The sequence below is a fragment of the Stegostoma tigrinum genome, chromosome 12 (genome assembly GCF_030684315.1).
Source record: "Stegostoma tigrinum isolate sSteTig4 chromosome 12, sSteTig4.hap1, whole genome shotgun sequence".
Lineage (NCBI taxonomy): Eukaryota > Metazoa > Chordata > Chondrichthyes > Orectolobiformes > Stegostomatidae > Stegostoma > Stegostoma tigrinum.
The window spans coordinates 70,604,678-70,628,959 of NC_081365.1; the positions used below are offsets into that span (position 1 = coordinate 70,604,678).

At 41.8% G+C, this 24,282-nt stretch overlaps 2 protein-coding genes across 8 annotated transcripts in view; one reads left to right on the top strand and one right to left on the bottom strand.

The window, feature by feature from the left end:
• dhrs12 (dehydrogenase/reductase (SDR family) member 12) overlaps positions 1-21,731 on the top strand; it is a 36,143-nt gene extending 14,412 nt beyond the window's left edge. The window contains exons 5-11 of one of the 4 annotated variants that reach the window (XM_048541236.2): positions 2,909-2,990; positions 5,409-5,470; positions 5,633-5,737; positions 6,329-6,419; positions 6,580-6,717; positions 9,924-10,055; positions 10,970-21,730. In XM_048541236.2, coding sequence (XP_048397193.2) covers positions 2,909-2,990; positions 5,409-5,470; positions 5,633-5,737; positions 6,329-6,419; positions 6,580-6,717; positions 9,924-10,045 — 600 coding nt within the window. In that variant the 3' untranslated portion in view covers positions 10,046-10,055; positions 10,970-21,730. Of the gene's footprint in view, positions 1-2,908; positions 2,991-5,408; positions 5,471-5,632; positions 5,738-6,328; positions 6,420-6,579; positions 6,718-9,923 lie in introns of all 4 variants that reach the window. The other 3 variants (XM_048541237.2, XM_048541235.2, XM_048541239.2) reach the window with 3 other exon arrangements.
• wdfy2 (WD repeat and FYVE domain containing 2) overlaps positions 12,337-24,282 on the bottom strand; it is a 54,600-nt gene continuing 42,654 nt past the window's right edge. For all 4 annotated transcript variants that reach the window (XM_048541232.2, XM_048541234.2, XM_059650420.1 and 1 more), the window contains 2 exons: positions 22,886-22,994; positions 12,337-20,823 (listed from right to left, as the gene is read on the bottom strand). In XM_048541232.2, the coding sequence (XP_048397189.1) occupies positions 20,794-20,823; positions 22,886-22,994 (139 nt within the window). In that variant the 3' untranslated portion in view covers positions 12,337-20,793. The remainder of the gene's footprint in view (positions 20,824-22,885; positions 22,995-24,282) is intronic.

Consider the following 24,282-nt stretch of genomic DNA (forward strand, 5'->3'; position numbering starts at 1 on the left):
TGCCTACATATCAATGAATTCCATTTACATTTGGATGTTGAGCACTTCTTCCGCAGCCTCTGCCCCTGTTCCTATTTCTTTAACCGAGAGTGTAACCCACCCTCTGCTGACCCCTTCTCCCACCTCTGACAAATCTCATTTTCCTGGTCACCATCCCAAGGCCTCCTACACTCCCTCGACTTCTTCATTTCCAACTGCCGTCGCGGCATCGATCGCCTCAAGCTCTCCACCCCCTCACTTACTCCAATCTCTCCCCCACGGAACATGCAGCCTCTGCTCCAGCCCTGACAGCATCAGCATCAAACCCACAGATAAGTGGGGGGGAGCACAGTAGTGGTATGGCGCATGGACCTTTACATAGCCGAGGCCAGGCGCCAACTCTCTGACACCTCCTCCTACTGCCCTCTCAGTCATGACCCCACCCCTGGTCACCAAACCATCGTCTCCCAAACCGTTCATAACCTCATCACCTCAGGTGACCTCCAACCTCATCGTTCCCCAACCCCGCACCACCTATTTCTATCTCCTTCCCAAAATCTACAAACCTGACTGCCCCAGCTGACCCATTGTCTCTGCCTGCTCCTGCCCCAGGGAACTCACCTCTGCTTACTTTCACTCTGTTTATTTCCCCCGGTCCAGGAACTTCCCACCCATGCCCGGCACACCACCCACACCCTCCACCTCCTCCAAGACTTCCAATTCCCTGTCCCCCAACACCTCATCATCATATAGACATCCAATCCCTGTACACTTGTATCCCCCATGCAAATGGCCTTAAAGCCCCCAGATTCACCCACGCCCGGGACACCACCCACACCCTCCACCTCCTCCAAGACTTCCAATTCCCTGTCCCCCAACACCTCATCATCATTATAGACATCCAATCCCTGTACACTTGTATCCCCCATGCAAATGGCCTTAAAGCCCCCAGATTCTTCCTCTCCTACCGGCCCAACCAGTCCCCTCCACCAACACCCTTGTCTGCTTAACTGAACCCGTCCCTACCCATAACAACTTCTCCTTTCACTCCCCCACAGACAAAGGGGGTGGCCAATGGCACCCGCATGGGCCCAAGCTATGCCTGCCTCTTTGTAGGTTACATGGAACAGTCTCTCTTCCGCACCTACGCTGGCCCCAAACCTCACCTCTTCCTCTGTTACATTGATGACTGTATCGGCGCCACCTCGTGCTCCCATGAGGAGCTTGAATGGTTCATCTACTTTACTAACACCTTCCACCCCAACCTCAAGTTCGCCTGGACCATCTCCAATACCTCTGTCTCTCCATCCTGAGCGTCTCTGTCTCCATCTCTGCGGACTGCCTCAAAACTGTCATCTATTTCAAACCCACCGACTCCCACAGCTACCTGGACTACACCTCCTCTCACCCACCCTCCTGCAAGAATGCGAACCCCTACTCCCAATTCCTCCACCATGCTTGTTCCCAGGATGGGGTGTCCCACTCCTGAACGTTGCAGGTGTCCTCTATTTCAAGGACTGTAACTACGCCACCTCTCACCACCCCCCCTCCACTCTTCCCTGCCCCAACCCCGGTAATCAAAAATGCCCTCAGCCGCATCTCTTGCATTTCCCGCACTTCTGCTCTCACTCATCCTCCCCCCCCCCCCCCCCCCCCCGCCCCCAACCAACAAAAATAAAGACAGAATCGCTCTTGGCCTCACATATCACCCCACCATCCTCTGCATCCAATATGTCATTCTCTGCCATTTCAGCCACTTCCAATCCCACCCAACAACTGAAGAGATATTTCCCTCCCCACCCCTATCTGCCTTCAGTAGGGACTGCTGTCTCCGCGACTCCCTTGTCCGCTCCACATTCTCCAATAGCCCTACCGCCTCGTCACTTTTCCCTACACCCAGAGGAAGTGTCACACCTGCCCATATACCTACCCCGTCATGTCCATCCCAGACTCAAAACAAACCTTTCATATCAGACAGGGGTTCACCTGTACATCTGTCAATGCGGTCTCTTGCATCTGCTGCTCCCAATGCGGCCTCCTCTACATTGGTGAGACCAAGCGGAGGCTCAGGGACTGCTTTGTAGAGCATCAGTGCTCGGTTCGCAACAAACAATGCCACCTTCTGGTCATGAACCACTTCAACTCCCCCTCCCACTCCCTGGGTGACATGTCCGTCCTGGGCCTCCTCCAGTGTCATAATGACACCACCCACAAACTGGATGAGCAGCATCTCATATTCCTCCTCAGGAGGTTACAGCCCGATGGCCTAAACATGGAATTCACCAGTTTTAAAATCTCTCTACCTCCGGCCTCATCCTATGACCAATCCTACATCTCATCCAACCCCCAACTCCTTGACCCGTCCATCTTCTCTCCCACCTCAGTGACCAATCCCCTGCACTCACTATCACCATCCCACCTCCCTTCCTCAGCCCCACCCCTCCTCTCTCTCTTTATTCCCCAGCTCCCTTCCCCCTCACAGTTTCTGAAGAAGAATCCTGCCTCGAAATGTCAACTTTCCTGCTCCTCTGATGCTGCCTGGTCTGCTGTGCCTCTCTGTTGAGGATAGTTTGCAACCAAGGTACAGATTTGTCATGATCTAATTGAATCATGGGGCAGGGTTGAAGGGGTGAATGAATAAGGGGTATGCACTTATCCCTAATTCTGCCCAGCAAGTGCAAGTAGCTTTGAGCGTCTGAGCTTTAGGGTAGAGTTGGAATTTGTAGTAACTGGTGTGGAAGTCTTAATATATTGATATTGGAATGGATCATGGTCAGTGCAGATACAATGGCCAAATAGCCCCTTCTGTGTTGGGACTGCAGTCTGCACAGAAACCTAGCCTTTAACTCTGTGAGTTTGTGTTAAACACGTTGATAATTGTCTGAGTATCAGGAAGGCAAATTAATTTTTGTTTCAAAATCTTTGCTAGATCAATAATGCGGGGTGTATGGTCAATCAGAGAGAGCTGACTGCAGATCAATTAGAAACAAACTTTGCTACCAATACGTTAGGTAAGCTCTCTTACTTTTGATGAATTTGTTTGGTTTACTCCTTCCTTCACTGTATTTTGACCATCACAGCAAAGAAGTTTCAAGGTACATTTGGACGGAGGGGGCCTGCTGAGTGCCTGAAGACAATCTACTTCACTTTTCAACACCACTTGCTGAATTGGGTGTGGAAATAGGCCATTCGGCCCTTCAGCCCTTCAAATGAAATCATGGCCGATCTGTTTGTGCTTTTCAACTCGACGTTCCCAGCAACCTGAGATTTTTGTTAGGCAAGGGAATCAACCTGCACCTGATAAATAAGCAGTGGCCGTCCTGCATCGCTTTCTGAGGGAGAGAGTTCCAAAGCTGTACAACCCTCTTGTGAGGGAAGGAAAATCTCCTCCTCATTCCTATCCGAAGAAAGCGACTCCAATTTAAATGCAGTGTCCCCTAGCTCTGGACCCACTGACCAGTCTATGTCTACCTTTTCCACACCATTCAGGATGTTATGAACCTCAATCAGTCAACCCTTCTTCTAAACTCCAGTTAAAGCAAGCACAACATAACAGAACCCACTTATTCCAGGTATTAATCTAGTGAACTGCCTGTAATGCATTTACATCCCTCCTTGCTTTAAATAAGAAGCCTAAAACTGTACACAGTTTTCAAACTACTGTAACTGAAGCATAATATCCTTACTTCAATTAGAACAGAGAGTCCTGGAGAAACTGAGCAGGTCTGGCAATACCCATGGAGTGAGAAACAGAGTTAACGTTACAAGTCCAATATAATCTGAATGTTATCCAGGTTTGGGACCAACAGGTGGTGAGGAACATCTGTGCTGCAACAAATGCCAAGCATTGACATTCCCAACATTGCCCCTTCACATTCAATGGCTTCACCGTCGCTGAATGTTTTCGGTTGATCAGTAACTGAACTCAGTTAGCCATACAAGCACAGTGGCTACAACAGCAGGTCAGAGGGTAGGAATACCACAGCGAGTAATTCACCTCCTGGCTCCCCAAAGCTACAAGGCTCAAGTCAGGAGTGTGCATCAATCGGAATGTGTGCAGCTGGAACAACCCTCTCGAAATCTGACCTGATTCAGGACAAAGCAGCCCACTTGATTGGTACTGAATCTACAGATATCTGGTCCTTCCACCAGCAATACTCAGTTGCAGCAGCTTGAACTAGCTACAAGATGCACTGCAGAAATTCCCCACGTTCTTAAGAGCAACTTCCAAACCCAGGACTCATACAACCTACAAGAACAAAGGCGTCAGCTACATGGGATACCACCAGCTGCAAGTTCCCCTCCAATCCACTTGCCATCCTGACTTGGAAGTATATCACCGTTCGTTCACTGTTGCCGGGTCAAAATCCTGGAACTCCCTCCAAGTGGGCATTGTGGGTCAACCCACATCAGGAAGACTGCAACAGTTCTAGAAGACGGCTCACCACCACCTTCTCAAGAGGTAACTAGGGACGGGGCAATAAATGCTGGACCAGTCTGTGATGCCCACATTCCATGAATGAATTTTCAGAAACGTTTTGTGGTTCCTGTTAGGGGACCTTTAGGTCACTTCCACAAACAAGTTCTGTCATTCGCTAATACCCATCCTCATCTAAACTGATCCTCATTAATGTTCTGAACCAAGTTCACCTTTGACTGAGAATATGCTCCAGGGTTTAAGAGATCTGCTCTGGGCTGGCGGAAGAAATGCAGTGGAAATGGGAGGATCCATTAGTCCTGGTCCACTTCAGTACCAATGAGACGGACAGCATTAGAAAGGAGATATATGTATGAGAAAGTCTAGACATTTGGTGCTAAATTAAAGAGCGATGCCCCTAAAGTAATAACCTTACATGGACAGCCTACAAGGTCTGCCTCCACTCCCGCATGTAAATATTTTGGAAATCAAACATGAAGTTGCGACTGTCATTACTGATGGTGTTACAGAGTATAAGGCCAGACAGTTGTGTTATCGGGACGTTTTATTTCTTTACTTTTCTAATTTTTTTTTCTTAAGAATTTGTTCGTAAGGATCTGTTCTCTAAGATTGTGCTGTAATGTGAAAATAAAGCTAATTCAGTTCCATTCGGTGTTAGGTTTATAGCCTGCACAATTGTTGACTGCAGTGTTGCCCGATTTAAATCTTCAAATAAGTTTCCAATAACTCTCAGTGCCACAAGAAGTGGTGTTATTAGACAGGATGTGGCAACTATTTGCTAAATCTTGAATGACTACAGTAGGTGAAGCCCAAACTAGAATTCAGAAAAAGCATTGGTGACACTATAGGCCCCCCCACCGCCTGTGAATTTTCTAAGATCCAGGAACATGGTTTGAAAACCAATGTATTAAATAATGACTAAACTACAGGTAATTATCTACTGGATTAGTGCTATTTGCAAATGGTTACGGGTTCCTCCTTCTCTTCTCAGGTCCGTACATTCTCACTACAGCTTTGATACCTGTCTTAGAAAAATGTGAAGATGCCAGAGTGGTGAGCTCAGTTTGATTTCGCCGCCTCCCCCCACAATGATATTGTATGCCAGTTTCTTGGTCGCAATCAATTGGCTTAATCTGCTGTGCTCTTGTTCCGCTCCAATATATTCGCGCCTTCATTTTTGTGCACGTCAATCGATTATTTTGACTTCTTTGCCAGATCACGGTATCCTCGGGGGGAATGCTGGTCCAGAAGCTGAACGTTGATGATTTGCAGTTTGAGAAAGGGAGATTTGATGGGACCATGGCTTATGCACAGAATAAGGTTTGTCCTCAAAAAATGAGCTGTGTATAAGTATTGGAGCTGTGTATTAGAGTTAGGAGCCACTTATACAGGGGAAACCAGGAATTTGATGCAGTAAGGAAGAAGATAAAGTACTTCTAAGTCAAATTCAGGACCACATGTACTCTGTGTCTGGAACCCTTGTTTTACAAATCGTCAGAAAGATGGGGAAAAAAAGAGGAGTTGACTTAACCACTCTAATAGGACAAGTAATTGATCACTAAGCAGACTTTCTTCAGTCATATTACATTCATATCTGAACTACCTGATGAAAGTCTCACCATTTCTGACTCGGCTGGATTGAACCGCAGGCCAAATTAGCAACTGCTTTGCCAGAATTAGCTAAGGTGTGTCTGTCATCATTATTGATTGGCTGAGATCAGAGTAATTCTGGGTCCTAAATGAACATCTCGTCTGGTTATCTCACACAGCCTTCCTTTTTCTCCCTCACTGAATTTCTGGCTTAATTCTGCATTTTGAGTCAAACAATAGCTTTTGAGGGTCATGGCGTTCACATTAAATATTGTCCTCGATTCAGTCTTTCTTGCTGTTTAACTGCTGTTTCTAACCCAGCGGCAACAAGTCGTAATGACAGAGCAATGGGCAAAAATGTATAAGAACATCCACTTCTCCTCTATGCACCCAGGCTGGGCTGATACAGAAGGTAATGTCAAATGATACCAGATGCTGGCTTTGCACAAAGACTAAATGAGTTTTTTTTTTCACTGCATGAATTATTTTGGATGTGACAGACATCGCGGCTTGAGTTTAAATCTCAGTAGATTTGATTTCAGAATAAATGAAATACTCCTTTCTCTTGCCAGCCGTGAGATCTTCCATGCCGGATTTCCACACGAAGATGAAGAACCGGCTGAGGACCCCATCTCAAGGTGCAGATACATTGGTTTGGCTTGCTATTTCCAATGTAGCAGCACAGCAACCTAGTGGCCTCTATTTCCAAGGTAAGGGCGACGGGCATGAATTCAATCCACCCAAAACTGTCTCGAGAAGCATTTTACCCAGCTATTCCTACTTTGCAGTATGAAACATGCAGCTTTCAGTCTGCAGTGCGGTTCAGACGAAATGATCAATCCTCTGGAGAGCCTTCTGCCATCCTGGAAATTACTCGATACAATGTTCAGGGAGCTGTGAATAAATTCGAGCAATCTACCTCTTTAATCTTTTCTCCCCAATGCATTTGTTCCACAGTTTGAGTGCAACCGGCTTTTATCACCCATCCATTACTGCTCTTAAGGTGATGGTGAGTGGCCTTCTTCTACCGCTGTAGTCCTTGAGGTGTGGGGAATGCTAGAAATCCTGTAAAGGAGCAAGTTCCAGGATTCTGACCCAGCGACAGAAGTGGCGATATATTTCCAAGTCGGGATGGTGGGTCACTTGGAGGGGCATTTGCAGGTGGAGCTGTTCCCATGCATCTTCTGCCCTTGTCCTTCTGGATGGAAGTAGTTGTGGGTTCGGAAGGTGCTCTTGCAGGGATCTGAGGGAGTTTCTGTGGTGCATCTTGTGGATACTATGCACTGCTGCTACTGAGTGTCGGTGCTGAGAGAGTCAGTGCTGACAATCGTGAATGGAATGCCAGTTGAGTGAGGCGCTTTGTCCCAGGTGGTGTTCAGCTTCTCCGAACTGAACGCATCCAGGCAAATGGGGAGTACTTTTAGATGGTGGCCCGGTATCTAAGAGACAGCAGCTGAGTGACTTGCTGTGGAATTCCTTGTCTTTGATCTGCTGTTTTTAGGCACAGTATTCATATGTCTGTTCCTGTTCCATTTCTAGACAATGTTAATCCCTCTGGGATGTTCATAGTGGGGGATTCAGTGATGGTGATAGCATTGAACATCGGGCAATAGTTAACTGCTCTAGTTGGGAATGATCCTTGTCTGGCAGTTGTGTGGTGCAGATGTTACTTGCCACTTGTCAGCCCAAGCCTGGATATGGCCCAGACTTTGCTGCATTTGAACATGGGTTCTTTCAGTAACCAAGGAGTCACAAATGGTGCTGAACATTGTACAAGCATCAGCGAACATCCTTATGATGGAGGGAAGGTCAGTGATGAAGTAGTTGAAGATGGTTGGGCCTAGGACACTACCCTGAGGATCTCCTGCAGAGAAGTCCTGGAGCTCTCCAGCAACCACGACCATCTTCCCATGTGCCAGGTACAGCTCAACCAATTGGATGATCCACCCACTTCCCCTTGATTCAAGTTTTAATAGGCCTACTTGGTCAAATGTGGCCTTGATATCGAGGGCAGTCACTCTCACATCACCTCTGGAATGTCAGCATTTGGCCCATTTCCCTCTAAACCCCTCCTGTTCATAGACCCATCCAGACGCCTTTTAAATGTTGTAATTGTACCAGCCCCCACCACTTCCTCTGGCAGCTCATTCCAAACACGCACCACCCTTTGTGTGAAAAAGTTACTCCTTAGGTCTCTTTTAAATCTATTCCCCGCTCACCTTGAACCTATGCCCCCTGGCTTTGGACTCCCCCATTGCGGGGAAAGGACCTTGTCTATTTCCCCTATCCATGCCCATCATGTTTTTATAAGCCTCTATATGGTCACCCCTCAGCCTCCTATGCACCAGGGAAAATAGCCCCAACCTATTCGGCCTCTTCCTATAGCTCGAACCCTCCATCCTGCCAACATCTTGTAAATCTTTTCTGGATCCTTTCAAATTTCACGACATCCTTCGTACGGCAGGGAGACCAGAATTGCACACAGTATTCCAAAAGTGGCAGCATGACCTCCCAACTCCTGTACTCAATGCACTGACCAATACATGTAACTGTACCAAATGTCTTCTTCACTATCCTATCAACCTGCGACTCCACTTTCGAGGAACTGTGAACTTGTACTCCAGCAGCACTCCCCAGGACCTTACCGTTAAGTGTATGAGTCCTGCCCTGGTTTGCCTTTCCAAAATGCAGCACCCCCTGTTCATCTAAATTAAATTCTCTCTGTCACTCCTTGGCCCAATGGCCCATCTGATCAAGGTCCCATTATACTCTGAGTTAATCTTCTTCGCTGTCTGCTACATCTCCAATTTTGGTGTCATCTGCAAACTTGCTAACCATACCTCCTATGTTCACACCTAAATCATTTATATAAACTATGAAAAGCAGTGGACTCAGCACCAACCCTTGTGGCACAGCGCTGCTCACAGACTTCCAGTCTGAAAAGTAACCCTCTAAGACTGCCTTCCAACTTCTACCTCGGAGCCAGTTCTGTACCAACAGCTCATTCTCCCTCTATTCTGTGTAATCTAGCCTTGCTAACGAGTCCACCATGGGAAACCTTGTCAACACCTCACTGAAGTCTAGAAAGATCAGTTTGACAGACCTGTTGACTGCTTAGCCCTTCCTGTCACTTTGCTGATGAGCGAGAGTAATGAGAAAGGACTGCGATTGGCTGGGTTTGATTTGACCTGCTTTTTGCACTCAAGACTGCAGGGTGAAGCTTTGATCCGTTTGATTTTGGGATTATTTAAACTTCCTCTCAAAAGGAACTGTCCAGGATTTTAGGACAATCAGCAGTGGTTTCACGGTAATCATTAGACTTAAGATTTATGAATTGAATTCAGATTTCACCGTCTGCTCGGATTTGATCCCATTTCCAATGTTCCCTTGAAGCTTCCCAACAGTGTGTGTGCAGCCATTCCAATATTCGCCAGACAGCAGTTGGCATCGGAATGCCAATCACAATATTAATTTCTGGTTCTGGACATCGCTGCCGTGCATGGATCATAGAGACTCACACAGCTGGAAAGAAAAGTCGAGGGAATGCTGCCCCATGTTCCCAGAACACTAGCCCGAGTCTCCTTGGATGACCGAGTAATATTATCGATCTGCCACGACTCCTCCTTCAGTAGGTCTCGATGGGAAATATGGAAAATCCCAGTGCTGGTGAGCTTTGGGACCATGAGATCAAAGCTAGCAGGCTAGGGAGAAAACATCTATCCACATTTCTGTTTAAGATAATTGATGTTTTAAAAATTGTGCACATCTTTCTTCTCAGCTTTTAAAGTGCTCTAAAGTGGCATCTCTAGTGCAGGCACTTCATCTGATTTAAAATTTTCTCGTGGTGCACTATGAAGTGTTTATCTTTGTTTCAAACTGCTGTGTTCAGTATCTCTATTGTTTTCCCCTTAAACAGACAGGAAGCCTGTGTCAACCCATCTTCTGCTGGCCCAGACAAGAGCAACAGCTGCTGAGGAAGAGAAACTGATGAATAGCTTGGCGGAAATAGCAATGAAGCATAAACCTGGCAGCGGGTGACATTACTGGGGTAAAGGCAAATGTAACTCTTTGAAAAGTTACTGCGGTGATACTGTTTCTGCGTCGCTGTCTAACCTATCGTTTTCACTATTGATTGATCAATCTCCTCCACAATGAGATGACGCCACACAGATGGAGTGATCACTTTTTTGGCATCTGTCTATCTCCAGCTGCTCTCCCACCTTCCCATCTTTTAACATCCAGCCATAGGTCAGTGCCGTCAGGAACAATATTTCATCCTTGCAGCACTCTCAGCTGAGTGCTGGTGATTTATTTTTGACCTTTTTAGTTATTTACCTCCGTTTTCCTTTTCTGCTTCTCCCCGTGCTTCCTTTCAACTTCCTTCACTTGGACACACCATAGAAATAAAGTCTCCCCTTTAACATTGTTATGCTTCAAAGTCATTAACAGTGACAAAAAAAATCCATTTAACATGGCCAGCTTCACTTGCATTGTTTGTCACAGATGTCCTCTTCTGTCGACTACGTTCTTTCATGACCTCTGCCTTTGCTTTAGCCATCAGTCTCCAACATTGCTCCCTTCCAGCCTTGCCTCTGTCGCAGGCATCATCTCTCCCTGGGGCCTTACTCCCTTCCTGTTCATTTTGGGGCTTGGATATTGCTGGTAAGGCCAGCATTTGTCACCATACCTAATTGCCGTTGAATCGAGTGGCTTGCTCAGCCATTTTCAAAGGGTATTTAATGGTAATCCACATTGCTGTGGGTCTGGAATCACATACAGACCAGAACAGTAGATATCCTTCCCTAAAGAATATGACTAACCTGGATGGGTTTTCACGATAGTTTCATGAATACAATTAAAGACATTAGCTTTAACGTTCCAGATTTATGAACCTGTGTTCTCTGGATTTACTGATCAAATCTGTTCCCACCTTACCCCTCTTTTTTTGTTTCCTTGCCTTAGGCTCTGGTGTTCTTCTCTTGGTTGCTGACTCCATTCTCACTGAGATTGAAGGCTTTAGATGGTGGTGGAAGCCCATCATTGCCAAAAGTCCCAAGAGTTTAGTAAATACTAGCACTAACCAACCTCTGTTTCTGATGGTGTCTCAGTCGATGCAAAAGTACGGTACTGCATGGCAAGTGCCTGCCGATACCCATAACTGCACATGTTCATTCATCTGGAAACGCGCACAATTCTGGACGGGCAATGTCATGGGTTTGGGTGGGTATGCATGTAGTCAAATGTGGGAGGGGCTGAGGATTTATTACCAGATTCTCCACATTTCAGTTCATATTTATTTAAGAAATCTGTCAGTATATATTTTGTCCAGATCTGTTGTCGTCTTTAAGAAACTATTAAAATGTTTTGAATGATTTCACCATGAAAATATAATGCCAAATATTTAATGTTTGTTTCAGGAGGACTGCTCCTAGTGTGATTAAGAGGATATTCAACAGACCTGTACCTCTTTCCATATGCAAGTGCTGTTTTTCCTGTATGATTTTTGAATGTTGATGCATTCAAATATCTTTTGACAACTATTTCAAAATATAATTAATAGTGAGAGACCACCTTTGTCATTGTGTGCAAACCCCCACAGCCAAGAGATTTGACCAGCCTAATGCACAAATATCTGGCCCTTCGTTTATGGTTTTGTCATCTATTTGTCAGCCATCTGCAGGAAGCCAGTGATAATCAGGGCCCATGTAGGTGTTCGGTCAGCAAGACCTGCACTTGGGAAACAGAAGTTTGTACAGGGAATGGAAAAGGTTGCGTGGCCTGAGCAGCTATTGGAATATCCAAGTCACAATCATGAAAGAAATGGTTGTGGATATAGAGGGACAAATGCAAAGTTAGAAAAAGGACCTTGTTTCCACTTTGGCAACAATGGTCAGGGTGAAGTTAAGACTGTGCTCAGGGGTTAAGAAGGATTCCAGCATTGAGAGGGTTCAGTTAAGGAGCAGAGTTTGAGGTGGAAGCTGAATATGACGGTACTGACCTTACTTAGGTTCAAAGAAGTCATGACCTGGCTCAAGATTGAGGACTGGGATGAGAGACAGTAGCGCGAGGGAAAGTGGAGGAGACAGAAATGTGGAATCTGCAGGTGAAGTTATCAGTATGTTAGACTGCAGCAGGCTAGATTACAATTCTTTTACAGATTATGGATATGAGTGTGTAGGAAAAGACAAAGAAGTTACTAAGAACCAAGCAACTCTTAGAAAATGGGACAATGAGGCAAGGCACTAGAGGTGTGTCAAATGCTGTCGCCACACCAAGAATAAATGAAGGAAAGTGCACCATAAAAGAATGTTAAAGTACAACGTGCAAGGTTAGGACAAATCTAGCAAATCTCAAACACATTTATTTTGATTGACAATACATTTATACAGTAACAATTTAGACACATCAATGACATTAAAATTCCAAACTGAACTGGTTTGTGTTAATGGTGAAACCAAAGTGGAGGTACAATAAAAGCTGGGTTACACTGAATACTTTCAGAAAAATTTAACACATTATCAGCACAAGATTAAAGAAAAACAGAAAATACCAGAAATATTCAGTTTTGATGAAAAGTCATCAGCTTGAAGGATCGGCTCCAATGCTACTAGAGCTGGTGTACTTCCACTTTCCCTGTTTTTATTGCAGACCGCCAGCATGCACACACTTTTACTTTGATAGCAATGTAATTGTTGTTCCAGTAAGAAAAAGATCATTTTGTAGCACGGCACTGGTTTGGTGTATTGAAATATTAGCAGCAATCTCATTAAACTTCATTCATGCTTCTGAGATTCCTCCCTTTGCAGTTGTACCAATACTTCGTAGTTAGATTTGGTCACATTAACATATTACAGTACCATAGATTTCTACAGCCTCAATTCAAGTTATAACTTAAACAAACTCAATTTTTTTTTAACCTGGGGTCTGGTACTTCCTAACTTAGTTGAATGTTCAATTATAGTATTCAATTGTTCCTGTTGCTAAGATGAACATTATTAATTGTATGCATACTTGGAACTTGATTTGTAGGCTGCTTGTGTGGATCAGATTCTCACTGCTAGAACATGTCTAGCTTACAGCTCCCATCTAAAGAGGAACTGGGTAGATGTCAGGATGTTTTACTGTTAGAGAGGGGTGAAAAAAATGTTGTACTTGACTAGGATATTAGGTTGATATTGTGTACTGCTAAACACAACATTCACCCCAACTCCACTCAACCTAAGATAGTTGCCTTGCAGAAACTGATTTTGGGACAGCTTTCTGCTCAGTCAGGAATGATTCAAGTAAAAGGCAAAAATAGGCAGGGTGCTGGTCCGTTCATTTAATGAAGGCCCTGTTCAGGTCTGAGCAGCTATCATCTCTGGAAACCAGATTGGAGGCTGGGGGGAAAGGGGTAGTAAGAGAATGGGAAAGTAAAGAATCAAACTGGACGGTCTTCCTTTATTTAAATAGCTCTTGTTTCACAAAAGTCAATAATGTACACAAAAAACTACACAAGTCAAATAATTGTGACAAACTGCACAGTAGGCCAAAGACTCACTGAAATTTTCGCTGCATATTCAAACATAATAATTGCATTTGGATTGTTTTGACTTCAAGCTTAGTGGTTCTTAATTTGCCTTTAAAATTTTTCCTCTTCTGGAATTTAGTTTTAACATTTCCATCAGCTTTTCTTCAAGTCAGCTGGGTTAGGAAATATATCTACCTGAAATGCTTCAAGCATGTCCGACTACCAAGTCTATGAAAAGACAGATACAAAAGAGAACTGCTAAAGGGAATTGCATTTTCAATAACTGGAAGTCAGAGCATTATTTCTCAGTGAATTCATTCATTGCGAACAGTTGTATCCTTCTTGCTACTTATTTTGTGCTTAAGCTGACGTTATTCAGTGTTTCTAGTGAAATACGCTTTTAATAGAGTAGTACATGTAGAGAAAAGCCTGTGAGCAGATTACCTCTGGACAGCACTGCGAGAGCATGAGAAAGAGAAAATTCTTAAAGGTTCCTTTGCCTCTGAGAATAGTACTCTTCATTGTTGTGGAAGCTGTAAAACGTATAGCTGTGTTTTCATGATTAAGAAACCAGAGGTTAAATAGGTCACTACTACAAGCACTAATGGAAACTAATGCACAAGAATACTGCTCCATTTTGGAGAAGATGGACTTTACACTGTGATATTTGGTCATATTATAAAATAATTATTTCTTAAACAGAAGCTTACAAGTTTCTTGAAAACAGTAAGGACTGATGATGGTGGAAGCTATAGTCAATAAATATGGAGCTGGAAAAGCACAGTCACTCAGACAACGTCTGAGGAGCAGGAAAAATCAACGTGATGAAGGATTTCGGCTCGAAACATTGACTTCCCCTGCTCCTTGGACGCTGTCTGACTGGCTTCAAAATGTTGCTGGCTCGACCTTTAAAAAGTTATGAGCTCTACAACGAACAGGTTTACGTGGGAGGGTGGAGACAGGAAGGAGATGCACAAGTATTTCTCTCATTTGCTTTCCTGGGATCTACTTTTGAAGAGAACAAAGAGCTGATGAATGTAGATAACTGTACAAAGTTACGAGAACACGAGGGCCTACATGGTTAAACAGTATAGACAAACCAAGTCCATGCAACTGCAGAAAACTGAAGGATGATCAGGTAGAATTTGATTAAAGCGATTAATGGAATCAGTAGAATAGAGACAAAGAGGAAACTACTTAGATTGAGGGGGTGGGGGAAGGAAATCAAGAATAAAGAGTCATAATCCCAACCTAAGAGCTCGGGCAGCAGAATCAGGCAATACCTTTCTTCAACAAAAAAGGGTACCAAGAGAAATAGAGAGGAGGTACTAATCAGCTCCTCCTGTTCCTTACGTACCATAGTCTGAAAATCAAAATCAAAAACTGTAAAATGGATATAAATAAATGGTATAAATGTGTTAGACCATTTGCGACTGATGACTTCAGACTTGACACAAAAAATTAATGTCCCAGTGCAAAAAATGGTAAAGGAAGAGAGTTGATGTGGCCCATTCGCTGAGACTGATCATGCTGTTGTGTGTTTTTATTTCAAATCATACAAACATCATATTTGCAATATAAATCGTAAGTGAATAAAACTTGGGTTTTTTTTTAATAGCTACATACAGCTTTCTACCATTAAAAGTTTCCTGCAGTTGCTGCCTTTTCACATTGTCAGGAAAGGCATCTGAAAATGTGGTTCCACAGAATACAATAACAGACAAAGAGTGTAAAACTGAATTACTGCAAGTGGAAGACATTACGGTTAAAGACCACTTGATGTCCATTTTCTGCCTGTTCTGGCTGTCCAGGAGAAGAACACTGTTATGGAACGCCAAATAGAAGTGCCGGGAAATAAAGCAGCAAGGTGGCGCGCACACATGAATTAGGAAGACAATACAACATTACCAGCTGAAGATCACAATTCTGACATTTGACTACCCAAGACCAATGTACTGTTCACAATGCAGCACAGAGTGCAACTGTTCACTGTACTAAAGAACTGTGCACATTTAACAAAACCATGAGATGAACAGAATGTGGACAGCCTCAACATTGTTGCTCTCACCAAGCAGTAATGAGATTGTCTGACTGCTCATAACTCCAGCTTTGTATCAAATGAGTAAACAACTTCAGTGTACAGTTATAACTCTAGTTTGTTCAGTCATAAAACCAATATCATTTGACCCATTGTATTAGTGTGCTACAGAAATTGACGACAAAGCTGGGAAATCTCAGATCTCTCAGTTTGTAAGAAAACTGGTGAAAGAATATTTCAGGTCAATAGAACTATGTGTTTGCCAGCATTTTTTTGATCTATTAAGTTTGATTTCTAGTCTCTGCAGCATTTTGCACATTATTTTGAGGTTGCACAATATAGGCCAATAGGAATATTGATTGTCTAGATAGCTCACGGCTTCTGAACTCCATCAGCCTCCAACCCAACCCAACCCAACCCTAGGCGGATTACTATTTACAGGGGCATGCTGCCACAGTACATCGGGATACAATTCCTATCATACATTACACATTGAAAAGTGTACACAAGCTTAATATAACAAATAACTCAAATTGTTCCATCAAGTAAACTTCTTAATGCACCGGTGTAAACCAAAATGACCAGATATTTGCAAATAGTCAGGTTCAGTTTGCTCCACTGAATCTGTTCAGACTAAATAGGACTGGTTGAGAAAGAGACAGGTTTTGTTTGTAAAAAACCCATCACAGAATACAAATCTCTGAAGATGTGTTTGTTTTTACACCTTGGGTTCATTCAATGTTTACTGCACACGACAAAACAAGCTTATGCCATTCTCAAAGTGTATTCCTGGGAAATCTATATTAATTCAGTGGTCCATAATTGCTACACAGTTCATACTGAGAATGAATTCCTCATTTAAAATTCATATAATATTGAACTTTAGAGTGCAGTAAATGTGCCCAGAATGATTCTGCTCTGCACTTTACATTATGTACATGATTCCAGGAAACTATTTTTCACATACAACAGCATGTATAAACCAAAAAGCCATGAAAAATTTCAAAACTAATCTTGTATCCAAACCTGACCTTTAACAGAAAGATACGCATAATAAAATAACTGCACTACTTGTAGAGATTTTCTGATCAATCTGTTGAGAGTTTTGGAGCAGGTGGGACTTAAACCATTCCCACTGGCCCAGAGGGAGGGACACTACCACTGCACCACAACAGCCCTTAGTTGTGCCGTTTGTAGTTATTTTAATCAACCTGTTCAGACATATTGTGACATATCTGACACATGTGGATCTTGAAATCCCCAGTAGGGGCATTATCACTATGGCACAAACTGTGCCATTTGTAGACTTGTATAAACAAACAAACACAATCTAAACATCAAAGCTAGTACCATTTGCCCCAGTTATGGGATAATTTAGTAATTAAGATGGCAATACCTTTATCCCAAATCCTGCTCAACAGCCAACAAACATCTGAGGCTCCTTAAATTTTTGTCCTAGGCCCTGAAAATTTGTCTCGTTAAGTAAATAATTAACTTTTCTTTTATAAATGACAAGTTGCCTTTGGGTAGAAATAGCATCTAGGCAATCACCAAAAGTAACAGCAATGCTGAAATAAAATTTTGGGAAAATTACAACATGCTGTAGCAAAACAACTGCTTTTTGTATACAAATATTGAAGGAAGCAAATCTCTGAGCCATCTTTCAGACAGATATTCTCCAATATCCATTATGACTCTTGTAAAGAAGCAGCTTTACTCAAGCCCTCAGCTAGAGCAGCTAATCCTTTCCCAAATGTACTTGTCTTGGAAGCTGAACAGAGAAGCTGCATCATCAATTCCTGGGATGAATATTGTCCTACGATGAAAGGTTGAGGAAATTGTCTACACTCTCTCGAATTCAAACGAATGAGAGAGATGATTTTATCGAAACATCCAAAATTATGAAGAAGCTTGGTTGAATAGGCACTGAGAAGTTGTTCCCTATGGTTCAAGAATCTAGAGCACTGGCATAGGAGTCGAGGAAAAGGGGTCATATATTTTGCATTGAGAGAAGACATTTCTTCTAAGGATTTTGATGCTTGGAGATTCTTATTTTCACACAAAAAGTTTGCTAATGCTCCATTGTTGAACATACTCAAAGCTGAGGTAGATAGACTTTTGAGCTCTTGGAATCAGAGGATGTTGGTAATAAACAGGAAAGTGCATTTGAGTCATATTAGCCATGCTCGTGTTGTATGGAAAAGGCTTTACAGAAGCCATGAGATCTATTACTGCTCTTCTCTCTCATGTCCTTTAGAGCCAAGACATTGTGAAATGCTTTCAAATATCACCTTGCAATGAGCAGAGTGTGGAAATCTGGAATCTAGTTTGGTTGGCAGTGTTGTAATGCCAGAATTTCCCTCACCTCTGGTGACTCATGAACAATAAGTGGGTTTTATTTGCCAGCCTAACTTATCAAATTTTGACAAAATGCTGGAAGGGTTGGAATTCTCAAGACAGACCTTTTTTGGGCACCAAGCTCCGACATGAAAAGTTTCATCACAAAAATGCCTTACATTCTGATTAGCACACCATGATTCATCACGTCAATCACCTGCAAAATGCACTCATTGTACAAGAGACTGAAGCAAAAACGAACTTGGAACATGGCCAGGTTCCCTGGTTTAAAGATAATTAGATTCACAGAGACCAGACAAGATTCCAATCAAAATCCTGATTGGATTTAAAAAAATGCTCCTTAATTTAGTCTCGCTGCCTCTTAGTACAAGACAGTATGGTATCAGACGCTAACAGAGTGCTTAGTGTTAAAAATATGCAATAGGGCAGAAACAAGAGAATCTACATTGAATGAGAGAAAAGGAAGAATGAGGAAAACTACCCCTTTTTCATGAGAAGACTAGTACAAAACCGGAGCTCATTACCAAGACAGTGTCCCCAGCAGTCGTGGATACTGAGCATTAAATGCAGCTTTTATCATGTGAGTGCACCAAGGAAGCAGAACGGGTTAAAGAGGATAAATAGCCTGCTCCTATTTTCATTTACATTTGCCTATAATGTTGTGCTGCACAAAATGGTGTGCTTTAACTTGGTTATTACTGGTTACTTAGTGCTTTAACGCAATCTTCTTGCCTCATATTGATTATAAAGCACAGCAGATGGAATGAAGATTAATTGCAAGCATTTGAGTAAAACCGTTTTCCTTTAATGTGCATAGTACATAAATTTATGAAGACTACCAAGCATAGACATGATGTTTTCTAAAGATTCAAAAATATAAATGGCAAAAGATGGCAAAAATGACAATAAGCAACGATGGCCTAGCCAATCCAAGCGATCCAGCCCCTTATACAGGGTCTATCATTGCAAAATAGTTGTTATTGATATTGCATGCAAACCATCTGCCATTTGTGTCAATATAACAACTAACTTCCAAACTAATTCAGTTGTGAATCACAATGGGACATTGAGCATATAAAAGGCACTAATATAATGCAAGTCTTTTATTCTTCAATATGTCCATCCCAACTCCACCCATTTTGCAAAACTGCCTCAGACAGGAGTCAGCTCATTCCATTTGACAAGAATATCTGCAATCAAGACTGGCTGATCATACTTACCTTTGTAAATATACCACAAAAAAGTGAACCAAGAACAAAATGCAGAATTGAAGAATAAACCAAGAGAATAGGAATGGAATCAACAGCTTCAATGTGGATGAACCAGCTGCACCGCTTACTTGTGTGTGTTCAAATGCCTATGACTTGGAATTGGAGGCAAGAATCCCTACATTGGCTCACATGCTACATCAAAAACAATTGAGACATCCAACATCTGGGTCAGCACCAAGAATTACAAAAATATTGAAATGAGATGGTGGAAGTCAAATGAGAAACTAAAAGGAAAGTAGTTAAAATTTCCATTATAATTTCTGAAATAAGGAATGTACTATGATTTGAAAAGATAAGGAATAAAACAGAAGTCCATTTTAACTAACAGCCAGAAGATTCAAATTCCATGTTGGTCATTAAAATACATCTATTACTGATCAGACTAGGTCTAGTTGGATCATAGGATGTGTCATATGACTGTAACCCTCATCTTCACAGTGGGTTCAGCCAGATCAGCAGACCATGGCACCCATTGTGATCAAAATGGGTTTGATCAATTCACTTAATCATCAGTATACTGTAAAGAAAAGCAGAAGCCAAAAGAAAGAATGCATTGATCGAGAAAGCGAGTAGCATAGCTGTAAAAAGTGCTCACTGTTCCTCAATTATTGCCTCTCCTCCTTTTGAAGGAGGCAATGAGATAAAGAAAGGAAGTAATAACAGAGTACAAAATCAGAGATAAGGGATATTTTTTGGTTTTTTGAGTATCAAAATCATATTCTAGTTAAAACAGTCTTGAAAACAAGAGTGAGTCAGCTGTAGTTAACATTGCTGAGTGTGTGCTGTGTTGATTTGTTTGGAACTACTGTTTGTTTGACTAATCAGAGTTCCATTAAACATTCCGTGAGCTATACTTGTATTTACTAATCATTTACACCTTACGTGAAAAAAAACTGGCTTTCTCATAATTTACTTCTGCACACCTAAGATCTTGGATTAACTGTTTAACATCACTGAAGAAAACTTGGAATGTTTTCAGTATGGAATTTGCACTGTTTGAGATATAGAAAATGAATATCCAGACAATTAACATACATCACTTCCTTCACCACAATTCTGTTTTCAGAAATGTGTCTTCTTCTGCTGTGGGGAAAAAAAAAGACCCAAATTATCAGTCTAAATTATTTCTCATTCACAATGAGAAATGATTTTAAGTAAACCTGCAAAGCAATGCAATTATTAAGAACATGACCAAGACAGGGTGTGTCCTCAAAGATGAAGTTTGGTTGTCAAGTGAGTAACAAATAAAATGGAAATATAAAACAGAAACATGAACAGACAGAATTTAACAATGCATTTAAGGAAACAGTTCACAAAAATTGTTCCACTCCATCAAACAAATTCCAGCAAAATTACACAAATGCCTCAACTGCACAAACTACCCTTTGGAAAACTGTACTTCATTCTTCACAGCCAAATTATTTTTTCCTGGAATCATTGCACTTTAGGCTCATCATAAACTGTTCAGTGTTTGGAAGGTTGCTTTGAAAATGTAAAATTCCTTTGTTCCTCATTTATGTGATCACACTGCATGACCACAGCAGACTGATCCTCCATGTGTAGACTAGCCTGTTTGACAGAATCCCTTTATAAGATCAGCAACAGCACGTCATGACACCACAGGAGTCATATCCCAGAGCTGTGGGGAAGTACAATCAGAATTCTGGTTAACACATTTGCAAGATTCATAATGTTGCTTGCATACCTAGATCCATTAGATAACATTAATGCCCTGGAGTATTATATCTCTAGATGGTTTCAGCCCTATAACTTGCTTCTCATGCATTTTTTTTTAAATAAAAGAACTCAACACTGGTGTAAGTAAACCTGGAGAAGTTACCCTCCTCCCAGGGATGCCTCACCAATAGAAGGTGACCATGTTATTGAACACACATACCACTATTGGATTTAGTTGTGATATTTAGTCAGGAAATTGCTTGCATCAGCCACAGTTTATAACACACTCAATCAGGAACAATGATTTAAAACTAGTGTTAGACAACAAGTGGCTGCAAGCCTCCTGGAGTGCTAATGGAAATTTGTTTATGCTGCAGGGTTAGACCAGGATAGATAAAACATTAAGCCATTAGCTTTAGTAGAATATAGTATGAGCATTTTTAAAGATTTATTTGAAAAGCTTTTGGTTCAGTTTGAACTGAAGTCAAATGCAAGTATAGTTTCTTGTGGAAAATTACTTTCATAGCAGAGAAGGAAATAAGTTACCTCAGTGAAAAAGAGTGTAGTTTGAGAGACTTATAGATCAGCGTAGAGTCAAACAGCATAAACACACCTATCCAGATGCCTTTTAAATGTTCTAACTGCAGTGTTAGAACTCTGCACATTAGTACAAGATGAAAATGATTAAGCTTACAGTTGAGAAAGTGGTCCAGGGAAAAGACTTCATAGGTCATGAAGTCACAGAAATGAGGATAAGCTGTTAAATCATACCTACAGATGAGATGGGGTGGATTTCTCAATTTTGATTCACTAAAGCAACAGTGGTGGGCAGTAGATAGGGTTTTGTTTTGCTCTGTGTTTTGAAATCTTATAAACATTATATTTAGACAATTTAGTTTGTCATTTTTTGTGTAATAAACTTCTGTTTAATTGTTAAAGTCAAGTCAACAGACTTGTGCTCGAACTATATTTCAACAAAGACTAGCACATTACAAAGAAAAAATAATCTGTCAAGCTAGATTTTATTCTATGATCTGGGTTATCTAGTCAGACCACTAACTGGGAGCATTGTAAATATCCAGCACTGTGCGTGCTATTCCAGATCAAGCGGGGTCTGCCAGTGACTGCAGCTGTACAGAACTGGGGAGATTAAACTTCATACTTAAAAATAATTATGAAAAGAAATATTGTTAAATAGAGTTCGTTTCTCACAGCATGGAAAGCAGCTCTTTGGCCCATTGTATCCATGCATGTTAGCAAACATTCTTTTATTCTAGTCTCATTTTGTATCTCTTGGCCCATAGGATTTAATTTATTAACATTTGATGTCAATGAAATGAATATGTAAATGGAGCCAAAACTGAAATAATTCCATCCACCATATCTTTATTATCTAATAATAACTCTCTAGAAGATCATTCACTTCACATACTCTTTTACCTTTTTAACTGACTGTACAAACTCTCACTATCCATTTTTACATCCCCTTCCTCCTGATTAACAATGTACTCATTCCCTGCTGTTCTTTATATTCACACTAATCATCTGACCTGCTACTCATCTTTATAGAGTTGTATGTGTTTTCCTTAAGTGTCATGGTTTCCTCACCTTTTTTTGTGGACCACTGATTTTGTGTCATCCTCCATTCTGAATCTTTGTAGTGCGAATTTAGTTGTTCTGAATACGTCCCTTAATACTGTGACTTTGTTAATCTAGCCCAGAGCCTAGTATGCCCGTTCACTTCAGCTGGGGCTCAGCGTTTGTTCCCATGGAGTTGTACTTATCGAGGGTTAAAATATACATCCTTTACCCTAACTTCTCCCTTTCAAACTCAATACAAAACTCAGTCACTAATGGGGATAACTTAAAGTATGCAGGTAAAATACCCCTTCGACAAACTCCACAATAATTGCCTTGTGCATTGTTGATCAGACTGTTGGTTTGTAGCTTTCTACAGGGAAAAGAAACTTTTGGGATCTCAGAGATACCGGAGATGAGAAGGAACAGTCATCACGCACCCTTACCTTAATAATCCGATCATTTCCGGATGTCAAAAGCCAGCCTCTGGTTACATCATAATGCATGTGAATCACATAGTGCTTGCTGTCATGGAAAGTAGCTGTTGGTGCTCGACTGCATGCAATGAAAAAATAAAAACATTCACAAATCCACAAGCAGCAAAACCAAAAACCAAAAATCAGATGTTGACAGGCATATCAGCATCTGTAATACTCAAACATTAAAATAAAATAAAAACCCTGAATTTGCCATTTGGTGAAAGGGAAAAAAAAAAAGAGGGAAACTTCTGTGCACAATCTGTCTACAGATGCACAGTTAAACCAAAAATCCACCAGTTGCCGATCTCATGTTTCTCCAGAGGGCTGGCTGTTGAGGTTCCCTCAAGAATTTAATTTTAAAATGACAGAGCTTCGACTCCTTTACTTACTTTCTCCAGGAAAATCCTTAAACAAGTTACATCTTTTCTTAAAGCACAACTGCTACAAAGCAATCTTATTTTGATTAATTATTCCCCAAAGAGGTCAAAAACTTCCTAAAGTATTTTTAAAATATTATTTACATTTTGCTGCCATTTTATTAGTGCAAGATCGTTGGAATGCAGACACTGTCAGCAAAACAGAAGAATTAGAAAGTAAACACAATTTTGCTGTTATTGAGGACACCTAACATGATTGATTACTTTTCTTGATGGCATCATTCATGCTGGTGATTTTTTATGGCATGGTACTAAGTTTCAAAATGATCGCAAGAAAGAGGTGGATCGTTTCACAAAAAAAAAACACAATTTTTGGATAGTTTTCTTACAAGTTAACAGTAAGTGTCATTGCTTTGCCACTGACTGCAAGATTCGGCTCAATTTCTGGTCTCCCTTTCAACTCAAGGTGTGTTATCTTCCTTTGTGCAACATCTGTGTCACAACCACTTGCCCTATCTTTAGGATAACATAGGTCCCCCACTCCAGCATCAACTTGAAGCTTCAAGACAACCATCATCGATTGTCTGAAACACTCCCCCCAGACCCCAATCCTTCATTTTTTTTTAAAAAAGAGATAATAGGAACTGCAGATGCTGGAGAACCCAAGGTAATAAGGGGTAGAGTTGGATGAACGCAGCAGGCCAAGCAGCATCTTGGCTGCTCTTAAGATGTTGCTTGGCCTGCTGTGTTAATCCAGCTCTACACCTTGTTATCTCCTTCATTTTTTTTACCCCTGCATAAAAGTTGATCATATTCACAGCCCCCTGTCTTACACATTCTACAGGTACAATCACAATTATAGAATCATGGAATCCCTGCAGTGTGGAAGCAGACCATTCAGCCCATCGAGTCTGTACCAACTCTCTGAAGTGCACCTTGCCCAGACCCCCTCCCCATAACCCTGCATTTCCGATGGTTAATCCATCT